The 24,461-nt window shown below is 48.1% G+C and overlaps 1 protein-coding gene and 2 non-coding genes across 4 annotated transcripts in view; 2 read left to right on the top strand and 1 right to left on the bottom strand.

Annotated features, from left to right (window-relative positions):
* Positions 1 to 4,077: 4,077 nt before the first annotated feature.
* LOC121531504 (ras-related protein Rab-11A) overlaps positions 4,078 to 24,461 on the bottom strand; it is a 32,666-nt gene continuing 12,282 nt past the window's right edge. Inside the window, exons 1-5 of one of the 2 annotated variants that reach the window (XM_041836747.2) lie at positions 18,816 to 18,998; positions 17,192 to 17,387; positions 14,747 to 14,940; positions 12,254 to 12,334; positions 4,078 to 5,375 (exon numbers count right to left, since the gene is read on the bottom strand). In XM_041836747.2, coding sequence (XP_041692681.2) covers positions 5,239 to 5,375; positions 12,254 to 12,334; positions 14,747 to 14,940; positions 17,192 to 17,387; positions 18,816 to 18,855 — 648 coding nt within the window. In that variant the 5' untranslated portion in view covers positions 18,856 to 18,998 and the 3' untranslated portion in view covers positions 4,078 to 5,238. Of the gene's footprint in view, positions 5,376 to 12,253; positions 12,335 to 14,746; positions 14,941 to 17,191; positions 17,388 to 18,815; positions 18,999 to 24,461 lie in introns of those variants that run through there. The other variant, XM_041836749.2, reaches the window with a different exon arrangement.
* trnaq-cug lies at positions 21,284 to 21,355 on the top strand. Its single transcript has one exon. It is a non-coding gene; the product is annotated as a tRNA-Gln (tRNA).
* Positions 23,624 to 23,695, top strand: trnaq-cug. Its single transcript has one exon. It is a non-coding gene; the product is annotated as a tRNA-Gln (tRNA).

Genomic DNA, 24,461 nt, shown 5'->3' with positions numbered 1-24,461 from the left:
AGTTAGAACAGAGAAGCAGCAGTAGTCCACACCTCGTAGGGTCAGATTTGAATACCCCGGTCTTATGTCTTTGATAATGACAGAGTTGGCAAGACCACACAAACAGAGCAGGGACTCATGACTCATAAGCAGTGACATCACTAGACTTTATACCACCATCCATCACCATGACAACAAGCTCCACCTGGCTCCCTGTTGGATAAATCCTCCAACAGGGATTCCTGAAAAACCTGGAAAATGTAGGGAAAGTTTCCAGAATTTTGCAACCCCTTCAATTATGAATAATACTTGGAGGTGGGAAGCTCAGAAGGAGCACTGATCCCTAGCCTATCATCATTAGCATTATAGCATTACTACCACTGATCCCTAGCCTATCATCATTAGCATTATAGCATTACTACCACTGATCCCTAGCCTATCATCATTAGCATTACTACCACTGATCCCTAGCCTATCATCATTAGCATTATAGCATTACTACCACTGATCCCTAGCCTATCATCATTAGCATTATAGCATTACTACCACTGATCCCTAGCCTATCATCATTAGCATTATAGCATTACTACCACTGATCCCTAGCCTATCATCATTAGCATTATAGCATTACTACCACTGATCCCTAGCCTATCATCATTAGCATTATAGCATTACTACCACTGATCCCTAGCCTATCATCATTAGCATTATAGCATTACTACCACTGATCCCTAGCCTATCATCATTAGCATTATAGCATTGCATTACTACCACTGATCCCTAGCCTATCATCATTAGCATTATAGCATTACTACCACTGATCCCTAGCCTATCATCATTAGCATTACATCATTCCTACCACTGATCCCTAGCCTATCATCATTAGCATTATAGCATTACTACCACTGATCCCTAGCCTATCATCATTAGCATTATAGCATTACTACCACTGATCCCTAGCCTATCATCATTAGCATTACATCATTCCTACCACTGATCCCTAGCCTATCATCATTAGCATTATAGCATTACTACCACTGATCCCTAGCCTATCATCATTAGCATTATAGCATTCCTACCACTGATCCCTAGCCTATCATCATTAGCATTATAGCATTCCTACCACTGATCCCTAGCCTATCATCATTAGCATTACTACCACTGATCCCTAGCCTATCATCATTAGCATTATAGCATTACTACCACTGATCCCTAGCCTATCATCATTAGCATTATAGCATTACTACCACTGATCCCTAGCCTATCATCATTAGCATTATAGCATTCCTACCACTGATCCCTAGCCTATCATCATTAGCATTATAGCATTCCTACCACTGATCCCTAGCCTATCATCATTAGCATTATAGCATTCCTACCACTGATCCCTAGCCTATCATCATTAGCATTATAGCATTCCTACCACTGATCCCTAGCCTATCATCATTAGCATTATAGCATTCCTACCAGAGAGAAGACATCATCTATACAGCAGCACCACATCACCAGGTTCCCCACCGCCACTGGCTGCTTCCCAAATGGCACCCTATTCCCTATATAGTACACTACTATTGACCAGGGCCCATATATTCCCTATATAGTACACTACTATTGACCAGGGCCCATATATTCCCTATATAGTACACTACTATTGACCAGGGCCCATATATTCCCTATATAGTGCCCTACTATTGACCAGGGCCCATATATTCCCTATATAGTACACTACTATTGACCAGGGCCCATATATTCCCTATATAGTACACTACTATTGACCAGGGCCCATATATTCCCTATATAGTGCACTACTATTGACCAGGGCCCATATATTCCCTATATAGTACACTACTATTGACCAGGGCCCATATATTCCCTATATAGTACACTACTATTGACCAGGGCCCATATATTCCCTATATAGTACACTACTATTGACCAGGGCCCATATATTCCCTATATAGTACACTACTATTGACCAGGGCCCATATATTCCCTATATAGTGCCCTACTATTGACCAGGGCCCATATATTCCCTATATAGTACACTACTATTGACCAGGGCCCATATATTCCCTATATAGTACACTACTATTGACCAGGTGAATTTACAGATGAACAAAACAAACCTCACATTTTCCTTGAAGAATTTTTACGAGTACCACTTCAGCACAGCGACACCCACACTGCTCAAATCATAGGCACGTTTTTTATCCTGATAATGTTGGTGGAAGAATGCCTCAGTAGGAATGGTAGGCTATAGACTGTTATGGGTACTGGGTACTGGGTACTGGGTACTGGGTACTGGGCTGTTCTTCAGTAGCTAACTAGAAATATGTTTAGATGTACAATCAGGGCTCTCCTGTATAGATTTTTCCTTCTCGGCCAAGTCCTCTGATTGGCTCAGCTCCAACTTCAGACGGTTGAGTCAAAAACCAGAATGTGCCAACTAGAAGCCTATGATTGCGTATTTTTGAGTAGTTTTTCCTCAAATTGCATGCATGGTAGGTACAATGCACGCAAGTTGGCAGGTCTGCATTATTATTAATAATAAAAGTAGTCAATCATATATGAATACATTTCTGTGAAGATTCGTCCAGCGTTTGTCTGATTATTAAAACCTAGCTATATAATAACAAAAGACGTCAGAAAGAAAAAGCTGGGGATCCTTAAGGAACCAACGGGCCTAGACACAGCTGTATGGTTCTGACTGGGGATCCTTAAGGAACCAACGGGCTCAGACACAGCTGTATGGTTCTGACTGGGGATCCTTAAGGAACCAACGGGCTCAGACAGCTGTATGGTTCTGACTGGGGATCCTTAAGGAACCAACGGGCTCAGACACAGCTGTATGGTTCTGACTGGGGATCCTTAAGGAACCAACGGGGCTCAGACACAGCTGTATGGTTCTGACTGGGGATCCTTAAGGAACCAACGGGCTCAGACACAGCTGTATGGTTCTGACTGGGGATCCTTAAGGAACCAACGGGCTCAGACACAGCTGTATGGTTCTGACTGGGGATCCTTAAGGAACCAACGGGCTCAGACACAGCTGTATGGTTCTGACTGGGGATCCTTAAGGAACCAACGGGCTCAGACACAGCTGTATGGTTCTGACTGGGGATCCTTAAGGAACCAACGGGCTCAGACACAGCTGTATGGTTCTGACTGGGGATCCTTAAGGAACCAACGGGCTCAGACACAGCTGTATGGTTCTGACTGGGGATCCTTAAGGAACCAACGGGCTCAGACACAGCTGTATGGTTCTGACTGGGGATCCTTAAGGAACCAACGGGCTCAGACACAGCTGTATGGTTCTGACTGGGGATCCTTAAGGAACCAACGGGCTCAGACACAGCTGTATGGTTCTGACTGGGGATCCTTAAGGAACCAACGGGCTCAGACACAGCTGTATGGTTCTGACTGGGGATCCTTAAGGAACCAACGGGCTCAGACAGCTGTATGGTTCTGACTGGGGATCCTTAAGGAACCAACGGGCTCAGACACAGCTGTATGGTTCTGACTGGGGATCCTTAAGGAACCAACGGGCTCAGACACAGCTGTATGGTTCTGACTGGGGATCCTTAAGGAACCAACGGTCAGACAGCTGTATGGTTCTGACTGGGGATCCTTAAGGAACCAACGGGCTCAGACAGCTGTTCATGATTCTGACTGGGATCCCTAGAACTCAACGGACCTAGACAACAGCTGTATGGTTCTGACTGGGGATCCTTGAAGGAACCAACGGGCTCAGACACAGCTGTATGGTTCTGACTGGGGATCCTTAAGGAACCAACGGGCTCAGACACAGCTGTATGGTTCTGACTGGGGATCCTTAAGGAACCAACGGGCTCAGACAGCTGTATGGTTCTGACTGGGGATCCTTAAGGAACCAACGGGCTCAGACACAGCTGTATGGTTCTGACTGGGGATCCTTAAGGAACCAACGGGCTCAGACACAGCTGTATGGTTCTGACTGGGGATCCTTAAGGAACCAACGGGCTCAGACAGCTGTATGGTTCTGACTGGGGATCCTTAAGGAACCAACGGGCTCAGACAGCTGTATGGTTCTGACTGGGATCCTTAAGGAACCAACGGGCCCAGACACAGCTGTATGGTTCTGACTGGGGATCCTTAAGGAACCAACGGGCTCAGACACAGCTGTATGGTTCTGACTGGGGATCCTTAAGGAACCAACGGGCTCAGACAGCTGTATGGTTCTGACTGGGGATCCTTAAGGAACCAACGGGCTCAGACACAGCTGTATGGTTCTGACTGGGGATCCTTAAGGAACCAACGGGCTCAGACACAGCTGTATGGTTCTGACTGGGGATCCTTAAGGAACCAACGGGCTCAGACACAGCTGTATGGTTCTGACTGGGGATCCTTAAGGAACCAACGGGCTCAGACACAGCTGTATGGTTCTGACTGGGGATCCTTAAGGAACCAACGGGCCTAGACACAGCTGTATGGTTCTGACTGGGGATCCTTAAGGAACCAACGGGCTCAGACACAGCTGTATGGTTCTGACTGGGGATCCTTAAGGAACCAACGGGCTCAGACAGCTGTATGGTTCTGACTGGGGATCCTTAAGGAACCAACGGGCTCAGACACAGCTGTATGGTTCTGACTGGGGATCCTTAAGGAACCAACGGGCTCAGACACAGCTGTATGGTTCTGACTGGGGATCCTTAAGGAACCAACGGGCCTAGACACAGCTGTATGGTTCTGACTGGGGATCCTTAAGGAACCAACGGGCTCAGACAGCTGTATGGTTCTGACTGGGGATCCTTAAGGAACCAACGGGCCTAGACACAGCTGTATGGTTCTGACTGGGGATCCTTAAGGAACCAACGGGCCTAGACACAGCTGTATGGTTCTGACTGGGGATCCTTAAGGAACCAACGGGCTCAGACAGCTGTATGGTCCTGACTGGGGATCCTTAAGGAACCAACGGGCTCAGACACATGCTGCACCCTAATTATCCACCCTTTTCACAAAGTGTTCCCTTGCACACTTCCCATCATACATTTAACAATGGTGGAAATAAACTCCCTTCAACCAATGATTACAATCCAATGCTTTTGAATCCATGACATGGAGTGTGAACGTGCAGACTTTGGGAGGAAGGGTGGAGAATCTGGACACAGCCTCAGCCTCTACATGGAGGCATGGCGTTTAGAGACTGGCCATGCAGCTGTGTCTCAGACAGACAGGACCAAGCAGTCTTTTAGAAGGGTGTTTGGGGTCGGGGGTCGGGGGTCAGATGCTCTGACAACACTGCATCTTTGGTTTATTCTCCGTCGGCTGCACCTGGATGTTGACCACGTTGTTGCTAGGCGACATGTCATTGTCTCGTCGGTCCGACATCTGTTTCTGAGACACGATGCGATAGATTTCTGCGGGGGGGGGGGTACAGAGGAGAGGGAGGGAGGAGACAGGGAGTGGTGGGGAGAGTGAGGGGAGGGGGAAGGGAGACAGGAATTGGTGGGGAGAGAGAGGAGAGGAGGAGGTGTGGGGAGGAGGAGAGGGAGGAGACAGGAGTGGTGGGGAGAGAGAGGGAGGGAGGGAGGGAGGAGGAGACAGGGAGTGGTGGGGAGAGAGAGGGGAGGGAGGGGAGACAGGGAGTGGTGGGGAGAGAGAGAGGAGGAGAAGGAGACAAGGAGTGGTGGGGAGAGAGAGGGGAGGGAGACAGGGAGTGGTGGGGGAGAGGGGAGGGAGGAGAGAGGAGACAGGGAGTGGTGGGGAGAGAGGAGGAGGGAGGAGACAGGGAGTGGTGGGGAGAGAGAGGGGAGGGGACGGGGAGTGGGGGGAGAGAGGGAGAGGAGGAGACAAGAGGTGAGTAGGGAGAGAGAGGGAGGGGGGGGAAGGGAGACAGGAAGTGGTGGGGAGAGGGAGGAGAGGAGGAGACAAGGAGTGGTGGGGAGAGAGGGAGGGGGAAGGGAGGGAAGGAGACAGGTCATTAACATCAACCTCACTCACATAGAAAGACCTGAGAACACTAGGCCTCTGTCTCATTTCCTCCGTCCCATCCTCTCTCCACACCGCTTTCTCACAATCCATTGGAGGAGAAGATCAGAGATGACTCCCCTCTGACTTTTGAGGAGGAGGCGAGGAGATGGGGATATACTTGAGAAAAGGCTTAGCACTCACAGCTTAAACAGGAAGCTTATCTAACACAATCACCAGATAGAATCTGATAAAACTCCCTTTAAAACATTTGTTTGACTACACTGTGTGCTTGTTAGTGCAGGCAGGACAGGCAGGACTGGCAGGACAGGACAGGATAGTGTAGAGCAGGAAAGGGCAGGACAGGACAGGGTCAGAGGAAGGAGCTGGTATACAGCAGGACAGGACAGGGTCAGAGGAAGGATCTGATATACAGCAGGACAGGACAGGATCAGAGGAAGGAGCTGGTACACAGCAGGACAGGATCAGAGGAAGGAGCTGGTATACAGCAGGACAGGATCAGAGGAAGGAGTTGGTACACAGCAGGACAGGACAGGACAGGATCAGAGGAAGGAGCTGGTATACAGCATGACAGGACAGGATCAGAGGAAGGAGCTGGTACACAGCAGGACAGGATCAGAGGAAGGAGCTGGTATACAGCAGGACAGGATCAGAGGAAGGAGCTGGTATACAGCAGGACAGGACAGGATCAGAGGAAGGAGCTGGTATACAGCAGGACAGGACAGGATCAGAGGAAGGAGCTGGTACACAGCAGGACAGGACAAGATCAGAGGAAGGAGCTGGTATACAGCAGGACAGGACAGGACAGGGTCAGAGGAAGGAGCTGGTATACAGCAGGACAGGACAGGATCAGAGGAAGGAGCTGGTATACAGCAGGACAGGACAGGGTCAGAGGAAGGAGCTGGTATACAGCAGGACAGGACAGGATCAGAGGAAGGAGCTGGTACAAGGCAGGACAGGACAGAGTCAGAGGAAGGAGCTGGTATACAGCAGGACAGGACAGGATCAGAGGAAGGAGCTGGTACAAGGCAGGACAGGACAGAGTCAGAGGAAGGAGCTGGTATACAGCAGGACAGGACAGGACTCAGAGGAAGGAGCTGGTATACAGCAGAACAGGACAGAGTCAGAGGAAGGAGCTGGTATACAGCAGGACAGGACAGGATCAGAGGAAGGAGCTGGTACACAGGCAGGACAGGACAAGATCAGAGGAAGGAGCTGGTATACAGCAGGACAGGACAGGACAGCGGTCAGAGGAAGGAGCTGGTATACAGCAGGACAGGACAGGGTCAGATGAAGGGAGATGGTATACAGCAGGACAGGACAGGGTCAGAGGAAGGAGCTGGTATACAGGCAGGACAGGACAGGATCAGAGGAAGGAGCTGGTATACAGCAGGACAGGACAGGATCAGAGGAAGGAGCTGGTACAAGGCAGGACAGGACAGGAGTCAGAGGAAGGAGCTGGTATACAGCAGGACAGGACAGGAGTCAGAGGAAGGAGCTGGTACAAGGCAGGACAGGACAGAGTCAGAGGAAGGAGCTGGTATACAGCAGGACAGGACAGGATCAGAGGAAGGAGCTGGTACAAGGCAGGACAGGACAGAGTCAGAGGAAGGAGCTGGTATACAGCAGGACAGGACAGGACAGGGTCAGAGGAAGGAGCTGGTACAAGGCAGGACAGGACAGGATCAGAGGAAGGAGCTGGTATACAGCATGACAGGACAGGGTCAGAGGAAGGAGATGGTATACGGCAGGACAGGACAGGGTCAGAGGAAGGAGCTGGTATACGGCAGGACATGACAGGGTCAGAGGAAGGAGCTGGTATACAGCAGGACAGGACAGGATCAGAGGAAGGAGCTGGTATACAGCAGGACAGGATCAGAGGAAGGAGCTGGTATACTGCAGGAAAGGACAGGATCAGAGGAAGGAGCTGGTATACAGCAGGACAGGACAGGATCAGATGAAGGAGCTGGTATACAGCAGGACAGGACAGGGCAGGATCAGAGGAAGGAGCTGGTACACAGCAGGACAGGACAGGATCAGAGCGAAGGAGCTGGTATACAGCAGGACAGGACAGGACAGGACAGGATCAGACGAAGGAGCTGGTACACAGCAGGACAGGACAGGATCAGAGGAAGGAGCTGGTACACAGCAGGACAGGACAGGAGTCAGAGGAAGGAGCTGGTATACAGCAGGACAGGACTCAGACGGAAGGAGCTGGTATACAGCAGGACAGGGTCAGAGGAAGGAGCTGGTACACAGCAGGACAGGACAGGGTCAGAGGAAGGAGCTGGTAAACAGCAGGACACAGGACAGTCAGAGGAAGGAGCTGGTATACAGCAGGACAGGACAGGACAGGGTCAGAGGAAGGAGCTGGTACACAGCAGGACAGGATCAGAGGAAGGAGCTGGTATACAGCAGGACAGGACAGGGTCAGAGGAAGGAGCTGGTACAAGGCAGGACAGGACAGGGTCAGAGGAAGGAGCTGGTACACAGCAGGACAGGATCAGAGGAAGGAGCTGGTATACAGCAGGACAGGACAGGACAGGGTCAGAGGAAGGAGCTGGTATACAGCAGGACAGGATCAGAGGAAGGAGCTGATATACAGCAGGACAGGACAGGGTCAGAGGAAGGAGCTGGTATACAGCAGGACAGGATCAGAGGAAGGAGCTGGTATACAGCAGGACAGGATCAGAGGAAGGAGCTGGTACACAGCAGGACAGGATCAGAGGAAGGAGCTGGTATACAGCAGGACAGGACAGGATCAGAGGAAGGAGCTGGTATACAGCAGGACAGGATCAGAGGAAGGAGCTGGTATTCAGCAGGACAGGGTCAGAGGAAGGAGCTGGTATACAGCAGGACAGGATCAGAGGAAGGAGCTGATATACAGCAGGACATGATCAGAGGAAGGAGCTGATATACAGCAGGACAGGACAGGGTCAGAGGAAGGAGCTGGTACACAGCAGGACAGGATCAGAGGAAGGAGCTGGTACACAGCAGGACAGGATCAGAGGAAGGAGCTGGTACACAGCAGGACAGGATCAGAGGAAGGAGCTGGTATACAGCAGGACAGGACAGGATCAGAGGAAGGAGCTGGTATACAGCAGGACAGGACAGGGTCAGGGGAAGGAGCTGGTATACAGCAGGACAGGATCAGAGGAAGGAGCTGACATACAGCAGGACAGGACAGGGTCAGAGGAAGGAGCTGGTATACAGCAGGACAGGATCAGAGGAAGGAGCTGATATACAGCAGGACAGGACAGGATCAGAGGAAGGAGCTGGTACACAGCAGGACAGGATCAGAGGAAGGAGCTGGTACACAGCAGGACAGGGTCAGAGGAAGGAGCTGGTATACAGCAGGACAGGGTCAGAGGAAGGAGCTGGTACACAGCAGGACAGGGTCAGAGGAAGGAGCTGGTACAAGGCAGGACAGGATCAGAGGAAGGAGCTGGTATACAGCAGGACAGGGTCAGAGGAAGGAGCTGATATACAGCAGGACAGGACAGGATCAGAGGAAGGAGCTGGTACACAGCAGGACAGGATCAGAGGAAGGAGCTGGTACACAGCAGGACAGGATCAGAGGAAGGAGCTGGTATACAGCAGGACAGGGTCAGAGGAAGGAGTTGGTACACAGCAGGACAGGGTCAGAGGAAGGAGCTGGTACACAGCAGGACAGGACAGGGTCAGAGGAAGGAGCTGGTACACAGCAGGACAGGATCAGAGGAAGGAGCTGGTACACAGCAGGACAGGATCAGAGGAAGGAGCTGGTATACAGCAGGACAGGGTCAGAGGAAGGAGCTGGTACACAGCAGGACAGGACAGGGTCAGAGGAAGGAGCTGGTACAAGGCAGGACAGGACAGGATCAGAGGAAGGAGCTGGTATACAGCAGGACAGGACAGGACAGGATCAGAGGAAGGAGCTGGTACACAGCAGGACAGGACAGGATCAGACGAAGGAGCTGGTATACAGCAGGACAGGACAGGACAGGATCAGACGAAGGAGCTGGTATACAGCAGGACAGGACAGGATCAGAGGAAGGAGCTGGTACACAGCAGGACAGGACAGGATCAGAGGAAGGAGCTGGTATACAGCAGGACAGGATCAGACGAAGGAGCTGGTATACAGCAGGACAGGATCAGAGGAAGGAGCTGGTACACAGCAGGACAGGACAGGATCAGAGGAAGGAGCTGGTAAACAGCAGGACAGGACAGGACAGGGTCAGAGGAAGGAGCTGGTATACAGCAGGACAGGACAGGATCAGAGGAAGGAGCTGGTACACAGCAGGACAGGATCAGAGGAAGGAGCTGGTATACAGCAGGACAGGACAGGACAGGGTCAGAGGAAGGAGCTGGTACAAGGCAGGACAGGACAGGGTCAGAGGAAGGAGCTGGTACACAGCAGGACAGGATCAGAGGAAGGAGCTGATATACAGCAGGACAGGACAGGGTCAGAGGAAGGAGCTGGTATACAGCAGGACAGGATCAGAGGAAGGAGCTGATATACAGCAGGACAGGACAGGGTCAGAGGAAGGAGCTGGTATACAGCAGGACAGGATCAGAGGAAGGAGCTGGTATACAGCAGGACAGGATCAGAGGAAGGAGCTGGTACACAGCAGGACAGGATCAGAGGAAGGAGCTGGTATACAGCAGGACAGGACAGGATCAGAGGAAGGAGCTGGTATACAGCAGGACAGGACAGGGTCAGAGGAAGGAGCTGGTATACAGCAGGACAGGATCAGAGGAAGGAGCTGGTATACAGCAGGACAGGACAGGGTCAGAGGAAGGAGCTGGTATACAGCAGGACAGGATCAGAGGAAGGAGCTGATATACAGCAGGACAGGACAGGGTCAGAGGAAGGAGCTGGTACACAGCAGGACAGGATCAGAGGAAGGAGCTGGTACACAGCAGGACAGGATCAGAGGAAGGAGCTGGTACACAGCAGGACAGGATCAGAGGAAGGAGCTGGTATACAGCAGGACAGGACAGGATCAGAGGAAGGAGCTGGTATACAGCAGGACAGGACAGGGTCAGGGGAAGGAGCTGGTATACAGCAGGACAGGACAGGGTCAGAGGAAGGAGCTGGTATACAGCAGGACAGGATCAGAGGAAGGAGCTGATATACAGCAGGACAGGACAGGATCAGAGGAAGGAGCTGGTACACAGCAGGACAGGATCAGAGGAAGGAGCTGGTACACAGCAGGACAGGGTCAGAGGAAGGAGCTGGTATACAGCAGGACAGGGTCAGAGGAAGGAGCTGGTACACAGCAGGACAGGGTCAGAGGAAGGAGCTGGTACACAGCAGGACAGGATCAGAGGAAGGAGCTGGTATACAGCAGGACAGGGTCAGAGGAAGGAGCTGATATACAGCAGGACAGGACAGGATCAGAGGAAGGAGCTGGTACACAGCAGGACAGGATCAGAGGAAGGAGCTGGTACACAGCAGGACAGGATCAGAGGAAGGAGCTGGTATACAGCAGGACAGGGTCAGAGGAAGGAGTTGGTACACAGCAGGACAGGGTCAGAGGAAGGAGCTGGTACACAGCAGGACAGGACAGGGTCAGAGGAAGGAGCTGGTACACAGCAGGACAGGATCAGAGGAAGGAGCTGGTACACAGCAGGACAGGATCAGAGGAAGGAGCTGGTATACAGCAGGACAGGGTCAGAGGAAGGAGCTGGTACACAGCAGGACAGGACAGGGTCAGAGGAAGGAGCTGGTACAAGGCAGGACAGGACAGGATCAGAGGAAGGAGCTGGTATACAGCAGGACAGGACAGGATCAGAGGAAGGAGCTGGTACACAGCAGGACAGAGCACCAGGGTCATATTCATTAGGGCACACAACAGACAACGAGCATTTCTTATTGGACAAGTTGAGGTAGCCTAGGCCCTTCCTGTTTGTCTAATGACTACAGCCCAGCATTATGAACAGATCTGGGACCAGTCTAGAGCAGAGCAGCATTAGGACCCAGCTGCAAAGCATTATGGTGGTCATATCCTGTTAGAAGAACTGGACTTCAGGAGAACCCACACATTAGACCTCATCAAGGCTAGTCATGTCTCAGCTGTGATTAGGTATTCAGGCAGATCTGGCCCTGGTCACTCCAACACACAATCACTGTTCTCTTCTCTCTCACACGCACGCACGAACGCACACAAACCCCAGAGCCATGATGCAATAAAAGTCTTTACCACCACAAGTCTATATCATGACACTGTATCAAACCTTCCAGCCTATCATACATACAAATCAATCAGAGTTATCTTCAGATACAGAAATACAATCTATTTCTATGGTAGAAAAGACCCCTCACCTGTCAGAATGGTCTGGAAGGATGTCTCCACGTTAGTAGAGTCCAGGGCTGAAGTCTCCAGGAAAGACAAGCCGTTCTTCTCTGAGGGACAGAGGGAAACAGTAAACCATGTCAATCACTACTGTGTTGAGGTCTCTACCATTAATCTTCAAGACGTCTTCCTGTTACATTAGAGATGTCTTCCTGTTACATTAGAGATATCTTCCTGTTACATTAGAGACGTCTTCCTGTTACATTAGAGATGTCTTCCTGTTACATTAGAGACGTCTTCCTGTTACATTAGAGACGTCTTCCTGCTACATTAGAGACGTCTTCCTGTTACATTAGAGACGTCTTCCTGTTACATTTGAGACATCTTCCTGTTACATTAGAGACATCTTCCTGTTACATTAGAGACGTCTTCCTGTTACATTAGAGACGTCTTCCTGTTACATTAGAGACGTCTTCCTGTTACATTAGAGATGTCTTCCTGTTACATTAGAGATGTCTTCCTGTTACATTAGAGACGTCTTCCTGCTACATTAGAGATGTCTTCCTGCTACATTAGAGATGTCTTCCTGTTACATTAGAGACGTCTTCCTGCTACATTAGAGATGTCTTCCTGCTACATTAGAGATGTCTTCCTGTTACATTAGAGATGTCTTCCTGTTACATCAGAGATGTCTTCCTGTTACATTAGAGATACAGTGCCTTGCAAAAGTATTCATCCCCCTTGGCGTTTTTCCTATTTTGTTGCATTACAACCTGTAATTTAAATGGATTTTTATTTGGATTTTATGTAATGGACATACACAAAATAGTCAAAATTGGTGAAGTGAAATGAAAAAAATAACTTGTTTCAAAATATTCTACAAAATAAATAACGGAAAAGTGGTGCGTGCATATGTATTCACCCCCTTTGCTATGAAGCCCCTAAATAAGATCTGGTGCAACCAATTACCTTCAGAAGTCACATTATTAGTTAAATAAAGTCCAATCTAAGTGTTACATAATCTGTCACATGATCTCAGTATATATACACCTGCTCTGAAAGGCCCCAGAGTTTGCAACACCACTAATCAAGGGGCACCACCAAGCAAGCGGCACCATGAAGACCAAGGAGCTCTCCAAACAGGTCAGGGACAAAGTTGTGGAGAAGTACAGATCAGGGTTGGGTTATAAAAAAATATCAGAAACTTTGAACATCCCACAGAGCACCATTAAATCCATTAATAGAAAATGGAAAGAATATGGCACCACAACAAACCTGCCAAGAGAGGGCCGCCCACCAAAACTCACAGACCAGGCAAGGAGGGCATTAATCAGAGAGGCAACAAAGAGACCAAAGATAACCCTGAAGGAGCTGCAAAGCTCCACAGCGGAGATTGGAGTATCTGTCCATAGGACCACTTTAAGCCGTACACTCCACAGAGCTGGGCTTTACGGAAGAGTGGGCAGAAAAAAGCCATTGCTTAAAGAAAAAAATAAGCGAACACATTTCGTGTTCGCCAAAAGGCATGTGGGAGGCTCCCCAAACATATGGAAGAAGGTACTCTGGTCAGATGAGACTAAAATTTAGCTTTTTGGCCATCAAGGAAAATGCTATGTCTGGCGCAAACCCAACACCTCTCATCACCCCAAGAACACCATCCAAGTATGGTGGTGGCAGCATCATGCTGTGGGGATGTTTTTCCATCGGCAGGAACTGGGAAACTGGTCAGAATTGAAGGAATGATGGATGGCGCTAAATACAGGGAAATTCTTGAGGGAAACCTGTTTCAGTCTTCCAGCGATTTGAGACTGGGACGGAGGTTCACTTTCCAGCAGGACAATGACCCTAAGCATACTGCTAAAGCAAAATTTGAGTGGTTTAAGGGGAAACATTTAAATGTCTTGGAATGGCCTAGTCAAAGCCCAGACCTCAATCCAATTGAGAATCTGTGGTATGACTTAAAGATTGCTGTACACCAGCAGAACCCATCCTACTTAAAGGAGTTGGAGCAGTTTTACCTTGAAAAATGGTAAATCCCAGTGGCTAGATGTGCCAAGCTTATAGAGACATACCCCAAGAGACTTGCAGCTGTAATTGCTGCAAAAGGTGGCTCTACAAAGTATTGACTTTGGGGGGGTGACTAGTTATGCACACTCAAGTTCTGTTTTTTTGTCTTATTTCCTGTTTGTTTCACAAAAAAATTATTTTGCATCTTCAAAGTGGTAGGCATGTTGTGTAAATCAAATGATACAAACCCCCCCCAAAAATCATTTTTAATTTAAAATGCCAAGGGGGGTGAATACTTTCGCAAGCCACTGTATCTTCCTATTTGGATAAGTAAACCATGATAACTAACAGCAACTCATGGGTAAGGAAAATAATGAAAAAGTTAACACCACTACTCCTAGATCTCTTTCTGTGTGAGTTGGTACTGCACTAAGCTGCGTCGTCGGTGGGCACAGCCCTGAGGGGGCACAGATCACTCTTATTGTCTGGCCCATGCCACCCACACCCACACTGACCTGCGAATGTCCTTGCCTCGTCGGTGGGCACAGCCCTGAGGTGGCGCAGGTCACTCTTGTTGCCGACCAGCATGATGACGATGTTGCTGTCTGCATGGTCTCTCAGCTCCTTCAGCCAACGCTCCACGTTTTCATAGGTCAGGTGCTTGGCGATGTCATAGACCAACAAGGCCCCCACCGCGCCACGGTAATACCTGAGGATGCAGAGGATGCAGAGTTAGGGGAGTTGGGATCAAAGGTGACAAACAGAGATGGTCTATATCGTGTTGTTAGAAACTAGAACTAAACCTTGTAACAGGCTTTGAAATAGCCTAAATACATTGGTCCATGCTTTCTAGAAGAACCCGTTCATTCTGATGGAAAGTTTAAAATGTCTCAAATAAGTCAGGATGTCTATCTGTGATAGGTCCAGTCTAAAACTGAAACCAACATATTAGGTCTATGAGTTGGACTGACTCTCCAACTAAATGCATTAGGCCTATGAGTTGGACTGACTCTCCAACTAAATGCATTAGGCCTATGAGTTGGACTGACTCTCCAACTAAATGCATTAGGCCTATGAGTTGGACTGACTCTCCAACTAAATGCATTAGGCCTATGAGTTGGACTGACTCTCCAACTAAATGCATTAGGCCTATGAGTTGGACTGACTCTCCAACTAAATGCATTAGGCCTATGAGTTGGACTGACTCTCCAACTAAATGCATTAGGTCTATGTGTTGGACTGACTCTCCAACTAAATGCATTAGGTCTATGAGTTGGACTGACTCTCCAACTAAATGCATTAGGTCTATGTGTTGGACTGACTCTCCAACTAAATGCATTAGGTCTATGAGTTGGACTGACTCTCCAACTAAATGCATTAGGCCTATGAGTTGGACTGACTCTCCAACTAAATGCATTAGGCCTATGAGTTGGACTGACTCTCCAACTAAATGCATTAGGCCTATGAGTTGGACTGACTCTCCAACTAAATGCATTAGGCCTATGAGTTGGACTGACTCTCCAACTAAATGCATTAGGCCTATGAGTTGGACTGGCTCACCAACTAAATGCATTAGGTCTATGTGTTGGACTGACTCTCCAACTAAATGCATTAGGCCTATGAGTTGGACTGACTCTCCAACTAAATGCATTAGGCCTATGAGTTGGACTGACTCTCCAACTAAATGCATTAGGCCTATGAGTTGGACTGACTCTCCAACTAAATGCATTAGGCCTATGAGTTGGACTGACTCTCCAACTAAATGCATTAGGCCTATGAGTTGGACTGACTCTCCAACTAAATGCATTAGGCCTATGAGTTGGACTGACTCTCCAACTAAATGCATTAGGCCTATGAGTTGGACTGACTCTCCAACTAAATGCATTAGGCCTATGAGTTGGACTGACTCTCCAACTAAATGCATTAGGTCTATGAGTTGGACTGACTCTCCAACTAAATGCATTAGGCCTATGAGTTGGACTGACTCTCCAACTAAATGCATTAGGTCTATGAGTTGGACTGACTCTCCAACTAAATGCATTAGGCCTATGAGTTGGACTGACTCTCCAACTAAATGCATTAGGCCTATGAGTTGGACTGACTCTCCAACTAAATGCATTAGGCCTATGAGTTGGACTGACTCTCCAACTAAATGCATTAGGCCTATGAGTTGGACTGACTCTCCAACTAAATGCATTAGGCCTATGAGTTGGACTGACTCTCCAACTAAATGCATTAGGCCTATGAGTTGGACTGGCTCACCAACTAAATGCATTAGGCCTATGAGTTGGACTGACTCTCCAACTAAATGCATTAGGCCTATGAGTTGGACTGACTCTCCAACTAAATGCATTAGGCCTATGAGTTGGACTGACTCTCCAACTAAATGCATTAGGCCTATGAGTTGGACTGACTCTCCAACTAAATGCATTAGGCCTATGAGTTGGACTGACTCTCCAACTAAATGCATTAGGCCTATGAGTTGGACTGGCTCACCAACTAAATGCATTAGGCCTATGAGTTGGACTGGCTCACCAACTAAATGCATTAGGTCTATGTGTTGGACTGACTCTCCAACTAAATGCATTAGGTCTATGTGTTGGACTGACTCTCCAACTAAATGCATTAGGCCTATGTGTTGGACTGACTCTCCAACTAAATGCATTAGGTCTATGTGTTGGACTGACTCTCCAACTAAATGCATTAGGCCTATGAGTTGGACTGACTCTCCAACTAAATGCATTAGGCCTATGTGTTGGACTGACTCTCCAACTAAATGCATTAGGCCTATGAGTTGGACTGACTCTCCAACTAAATGCATTAGGTCTATGTGTTGGACTATGCATGAGACTTTCATATGATATTTGAAGTTTAATATGCAACATTTCGGAAGGCAGTATTTCCATGAAAAATAGGGTGTTTCAAAGTGTTTTCCAAATGGGCCCAATCCCCAGACTCACGCTGACGTTATAGCCCGGTATCTCTCCTGACCAGCCGTGTCCCAGATCTGGGCCTTCACCGTCTTGCCGTCCACCTGGATACTGCGGGTGGCAAACTCCACGCCGATGGTGCTCTTACTCTCCAGGTTAAACTCATTCCGGGTGAACCGAGACAATAGGTTACTCTTCCCCACACCAGAGTCTCCGATCAACACCACTGGGACAGAGACAAAGAGACAGGTTAGAGTCAATTCAAAACAACGTAATGTATCCCCTGATTTCCCCTCACGTTGAAGAAGGCAGTCAGTTTACAACAAATATCCTCTAGATCTATTACAGTAGGAATATAAAACAACAGACATCGCATACATCAATACAATACACCCCCTTATTGTACAATAAAGAAATAGTATTTATCTGAATCTAAATGTGCTTTGACCGGATTACCATCATATGCTAACAACTAACAAGCAGGAGCCCATTCATTATGATGTAGAATAGGAAGCTGAATAGGAAGCTGTTGTTGGGGGGGATTTGAGACAAAATATCTAAAGCAGCGTATTATTAAACCGTTTTTTATCCACATGTGGACTTATTTTGACATGAGGTAATAACATTCATAATAATAATATGGTGGGTGCTTATACTACAAGTGTTTAATGAAAACGTGTTTTTCTCTGCATATCCCAACTCCCCCTGAGACACCAGCAGAAAGTGGGGATACAGCCAGGGTAACCATTGTACAGCACCCTGGAGAAACAGATCTTTCACCTTGTCAGCTCTGGTTTTCGGTTCCTGGCCCAACGATCTAACCTCAGAGAGCAAGTGGGTCTACAACAGACCCACGTTTGGAACATCTTTAATAATACCATCTTTAATAATACCATCGTTGAGCTATTTTGTCTCAAATTCCCCCTGTCATAATGACCAACCGTCCTGCCCACCGGCATAGCGTATTGAAATGGATTTCTATTTGACTTCTGTCTTTCCACTACCAGTTTTCTGTGCAACCCAACACAATTGAAGCAAGGCTAGTGCACCTAAATACACCCGCGTTGCTAACAGCACCTAGCTAGGAAGAAGACGTTTGATCATTTGGCATGATGATGAGCATGTTGTTGAAGCCGCTGTTAGTATGGTACATAGCTAGCTAGTAGACATGACATCACAGAGCTAGCTATAACGTTTAGGTAGCTGGAGCGACTAGCTATGGTTTCAGTAGCTAGCTAACTAAGTTAACGTTAGCTATGTGGTCATTTGGCAAAGTAGCTGGTTAACTAGATGGCTGTTACTGGTGTAAAATCTAACTACCGTTAGTTGTTTATTTCCTGACGGTAACGTTGCCGCACTCCAGCTAACTGGCCAACAAGCTAAATACAAATCATCAACGGCTGTTAGTTAGCATTATTGCGAATATCAAGACAATGACCCAATAGCTATATTTATATCCAATAATATCCAAACGCCCTCCTTTTAAGTTCGCAGGATATCAGGCTAAAGTCAGCTGGCTGCAAATGCGTAGCGTTAGCTAGCCGCTAACTAGCTTAGCTTCCTGTGCCGTAGCCAGGCGACCACTCCCAGCAAACTCGGATTACATCACATTTTATGGACAGGTAACGTTATGTCAGATTTAGTATAAATGTACCTTTAAATAAGTAATCATACTCGTCGTCTCTATTCCCCATTCTGAATTTAAAAAATTAAGGAGATGTTCGATGTCTTTGAATCCAAGTGGCACCGTCCCTTTCCTTTCTTCCTCGGTCCTATCGGTTATTCTACCTTAGTGGTGTTATCCTGCCTGGCACTGCAATGCACTGCAGCCAGAGCCTTGTCGTTTAACCTAGTGGTGTTATCCTGCCTGGCACTGCAATGCACTGCTGCCAGAGCCTTGTCGTTTAACCTTAGTGGTGTTATCCTGCCTGGCACTGCAATGCACTGCAGCCAGAGCCTTGTCGTTTAACCTTAGTGGTGTTATCCTGCCTGGCACTGCAATACACTGCTGCCAGAGCCTTGTCGTTTAACCTTAGTGGTGTTATCCTGCCTGGCACTGCAATGCACTGCAGCCAGAGCCTTGTCGCTTGAACCCTAGTGGTGTTATCCTGCCTGGCACTGCAATGCACTGCAGCCAGAGCCTTGTCGTTAACCTTAGTGGTGTTATCCTGCCTGGCACTGCAATACACTGCAGCCAGAGCCTTGTCGTTTAACCTTAGTGGTGTTATCCTGCCTGGCACTGCAATGCACTGCAGCACTTGTCGTTTAACCTAGTGGTGTTATCCTGCCTGGCACTGCAATGCACTGCAGCCAGAGCCTTGTCGTTTAACCTAGTGGTGTTATCCTGCCTGGCACTGCAATACACTGCTGCCAGAGCCTTGTCGCTTAACCTTAGTGGTGTTATCCTGCCTGGCACTGCAATGCACTGCAGCCAAGCCAGGTCTTTTTTAACCTTAGTGGTGTTATCCTGCCTGGCACTGCAATGCCAACTGGCTAACCTAGTGGTGTTATCCTGCCTGGCACTGCAATGCACTGCTGCCAGAGCCTTGTCGTTTAACCTTAGTGGTGTTATCCTGCCTGGCACTGCAATACACTGCTGCCAGAGCCTTGTCGTTTAACCTTAGTGGTGTTATCCTGCCTGTGCACTGCAGCCAGAGCCTTGTCGTTTAACCTAGGTGTTACTTGCCTAACGTGGTGTTATCCTGCCTGGCACTGCAATACACTGCAGCCAGAGCCTTGTCGTTTAACCTTAGTGGTGTTATCCTGCCTGGCACTGCAATACACTGCAGCCAGAGCCTTGTCGTTTAACCTTAGTGGTGTTATCCTGCCTGGCACTGCAATGCACTCAGCCAGAGTGTCGTTTAACCTTAGTGGTGTTATCCTGCCTGGCACTGCAATGCACTTCGCCGTTTAACCTTAGTGGTGTTATCCTCTTCTTTATGGTGTTATCCTGCCTGGTACTGCAATGCACTGCAGCCAGAGCCTTGTCGCTTAACCTAGTGGTGTTATCCTGCCTGGCACTGCAATGCACTGCTGCCAGAGCCTTGTCGTTTAACCTTAGTGGTGTTATCCTGCCTGGCACTGCAATGCACTGCAGCCAGAGCCTTGTCGTTTAACCTTAGTGGTGTTATCCTGCCTGGCACTGCAATGCACTGCTGCCAGAGCCTTGTCGTTTAACCTTAGTGGTGTTATCCTGCCTGGCACTGCAATACACTGCAGCCAGAGCCTTGTCGCTTAACCCAGTGGTGTTATCCTGCCTGGCACTGCAATGCACTTGTCGTTTAACCTTAGTGGTGTTATCCTGCCTGGCACTGCAATGCACTGCAGCCAGAGCCTTGTCGTTTAACCTTAGTGGTGTTATCCTGCCTGGCACTGCAATGCACTGCTGCCAGAGCCTTGTCGTTTAACCTTAGTGGTGTTATCCTGCCTGGCACTGCAATGCACTGCAGCCAGAGCCTTGTCGTTTAACCTTAGTGGTGTTATCCTGCCTGGCACTGCAATGCACTGCTGCCAGAGCCTTGTCGTTTAACCTTAGTGGTGTTATCCTGCCTGGCACTGCAATCCACTGCAGCCAGAGCCTTGTCGTTTAACCTTAGTGGTGTTATCCTGCCTGGCACTGCAATACACTGCAGCCAGAGCCTTGTCGTTTAACCTAGTGGTGTTATCCTGCCTGGCACTGCAATACACTGCTGCCAGAGCCTTGTCGTTTAACCTTAGTGGTGTTATCCTGCCTGGCACTGCAATGCACTGCAGCCAGAGCCTTGTCGCTTAACCTAGTGGTGTTATCCTGCCTGGCACTGCAATGCACTCTGTCGCTTTAACCTTAGTGGTGTTATCCTGCCTGGCACTGCAATACACTGCAGCCAGAGCCTTGTCGTTTAACCTTAGCAGCAGGAAAGCTAAGCTAGTTTAGCATCCAACCGCTATATATAATGGCCCACTTCCGGATCAAGCGTTTTCATTGACAACACTTCTTCTCACTTTATTTCATTAATATATCTACATTAAATGAATTTAGCGAATAAATTCATACATTGTGTCAACAGCTAGTAATGGGCGAAGAATGGTCGGAAGAATCACAGTTAGTAAGATTGGTATCGTGCCTACAACTAAGCACAGCACGGTTCTATGGTGTAATGGTTAGCACTCAGGACTCTGAATCCTGCGATCCGAGTTCAAATCTCGGTAGGACCTGAAGTTTTGAAGTTCTAAACTGTGAGTCAAAACAGTTGGGGATTACGAGGAGTAGATTAAATAAACTAAACCTAACATGTAAAGTGTTGTTTCATGAGCTGAAATAAAAGATCCAAGAAATTTTACATATGCACAAAAAGCTTGTTTCTCTCAAATGTTGTGCACAAATTAATTTAATAACCTCTTAAGGATCGTACACTTTTTTTTCTTTTTTTTTACTGGCCAACAAGCTAAATACAAATCATCAACGGCTGTTAGTTAGCATTATTGCGAATATCAAGACAATGACCCAATAGCTATATTTATATCCAATAATATCCAAACGCCCTCCTTTTTAAGTTCGCAGGATATCAGGCTAAAGTCAGCTGGCTGCAAATGCGTAGCGTTAGCTAGCCGCTAACTAGCTTAGCTTCCTGTGCCGTAGCCAGGCGACCACTCCCAGCAAACTCGGATTACATCACATTTTATGGACAGGTAACGTTATGTCAGATTTAGTATAAATGTACCTTTAAATAAGTAATCATACTCGCTGTCTCTATTCCCCATTCTGAATTTAAAAAATTAAGGAGATGTTCGATGTCTTTGAATCCAAGTGGCACCGTCCCTTTCCTTTCTTCCTCGGTCCTATCGGTTATTCTACCTTAGTGGTGTTATCCTGCCTGGCACTGCAATGCACTGCAGCCAGAGCCTTGTCGTTTAACCTAGTGGTGTTATCCTGCCTGGCACTGCAATGCACTGCAGCCAGAGCCTTGTCGTTTAACCTTAGTGGTGTTATCCTGCCTGGCACTGCAATGCACTGCTGCCAGAGCCTTGTCGTTTAACCTTAGTGGTGTTATCCTGCCTGGCACTGCAATACACTGCAGCCAGAGCCTTGTCGTTTAACCTTAGTGGTGTTATCCTGCCTGGCACTGCAATGCACTGCAGCCAGAGCCTTGTCGTTTAACCTTAGTGGTGTTATCCTGCCTGGCACTGCAATGCACTGCAGCCAACCTTGTCGTTTAACCTTAGTGGTGTTATCCTGCCTGGCACTGCAATACACTGCAGCCAGAGCCTTGTCGTTTAACCTTAGTGGTGTTATCCTGCCTGGCACTGCAATGCACTGCTGCCAGAGCCTTGTCGTTTAACCTTAGTGGTGTTATCCTGCCTGGCACTGCAATGCACTGCAGCCAGAGCCTTGTCGTTTAACCTTAGTGGTGTTATCCTGCCTGGCACTGCAATACACTGCAGCCAGAGCCTTGTCGTTTAACCTAGTGGTGTTATCCTGCCTGGCACTGCAATGCACTGCAGCCAGAGCCTGTCGTTTAACCTTAGTGGTGTTATCCTGCCTGGCACTGCAATGCACTGCAGCCAGAGCCTTGTCGTTTAACCTAGTGGTGTTATCCTGCCTGGCACTGCAATGCACTGCAGCCAGAGCCTTGTCGCTTAACCTTAGTGGTGTTATCCTGCCTGGCACTGCAATGCACTGCAGCCAGAGCCTTGTCGTTTAACCTTAGTGGTGTTATCCTGCCTGGCACTGCAATACACTGCTGCCAGAGCCTTGTCGTTTAACCTTAGTGGTGTTATCCTGCCTGGCACTGCAATACACTGCAGCCAGAGCCTTGTCGTTTAACCTTAGTGGTGTTATCCTGCCTGGCACTGCAATACACTGCAGCCAGAGCCTTGTCGTTTAACCTTAGTGGTGTTATCCTGCCTGGCACTGCAATGCACTGCTGCCAGAGCCTTGTCGTTTAACCTTAGTGGTGTTATCCTGCCTGGCACTGCAATGCACTGCAGCCAGAGCCTTGTCGTTTAACCTTAGTGGTGTTATCCTGCCTGGCACTGCAATGCACTGCAGCCAGAGCCTTGTCGTTTAACCTTAGTGGTGTTATCCTGCCTGGCACTGCAATGCACTGCAGCCCTTGTCGTTTAACCTTAGTGGTGTTATCCTGCCTGGCACTGCAATGCACTGCAGCCAGAGCCTTGTCCTTTAACCTAGTGGTGTTATCCTGCCTGGCACTGCAATACACTGCTGCCAGAGCCTTGTCGTTTAACCTTAGCAGCAGGAAAGCTAGCTAGTTTAGCATCCAACCGCTATATATAATGCCCACTTCCGGATCAAGCGTTTTCATTGACAACACTTCTTCTCACTTTATTTCATTAATATATCTACATTAAATGAATTTAGCGAATAAATTCATACATTGTGTCAACAGCTAGTAATGGGCGAAGAATGGTCGGAAGAATCACAGTTAGTAAGATTGGTATCGTGCCTACGACTAAGCACAGCACGGTTCTATGGTGTAATGGTTAGCACTCAGGACTCTGAATCCTGCGATCCGAGTTCAAATCTCGGTAGGACCTGAAGTTTTGAAGTTCTAAACTGTGAGTCAAAACAGTTGGGGATTACGAGGAGTAGATTAAATAAACTAAACAAAAAATATAAACCTAACATGTAAAGTGTTGTTTCATGAGCTGAAATAAAAGATCCAAGAAATTTTACATATGCACAAAAAAGCTTGTTTCTCTCAAATGTTGTGCACAAATTAATTTAATAACCTCTTAAGGATCGCACCTTTTTTTTCTTTTTTTTTACTGGCCAACAAGCTAAATACAAATCATCAACGGCTGTTAGTTAGCATTATTGCGAATATCAAGACAATGACCCAATAGCTATATTTATATCCAATAATATCCAAACGCCCTCCTTTTAAGTTCGCAGGATATCAGGCTAAAGTCAGCTGGCTGCAAATGCGTAGCGTTAGCTAGCCGCTAACTAGCTTAGCTTCCTGTGCCGTAGCCAGGCGACCACTCCCAGCAAACTCGGATTACATCACATTTTATGGACAGGTAACGTTATGTCAGATTTAGTATAAATGTACCTTTAAATAAGTAATCATACTCGCTGCGTCTCTATTCCCCATTCTGAATTTTAAAAAATTAAGGAGATGTTCGATGTCTTTGAATCCAAGTGGCACCGTCCCTTTCCTTTCTTCCTCGGTCCTATCGGTTATTCTACCTTAGTGGTGTTATCCTGCCTGGCACTGCAATGCACTGCAGCCAGAGCCTTGTCGTTTAACCTTAGTGGTGTTATCCTGCCTGGCACTAATGCAGCCAGAGCCTTGTCGTT

The sequence above is a fragment of the Coregonus clupeaformis genome, unplaced genomic scaffold, assembly GCF_020615455.1.
Source record: "Coregonus clupeaformis isolate EN_2021a unplaced genomic scaffold, ASM2061545v1 scaf0245, whole genome shotgun sequence".
Classification (NCBI taxonomy): domain Eukaryota; kingdom Metazoa; phylum Chordata; class Actinopteri; order Salmoniformes; family Salmonidae; genus Coregonus; species Coregonus clupeaformis.
Note: the sequence above shows the minus strand (reverse complement) of the source record. Positions and strands in the feature narration are given on the sequence as shown.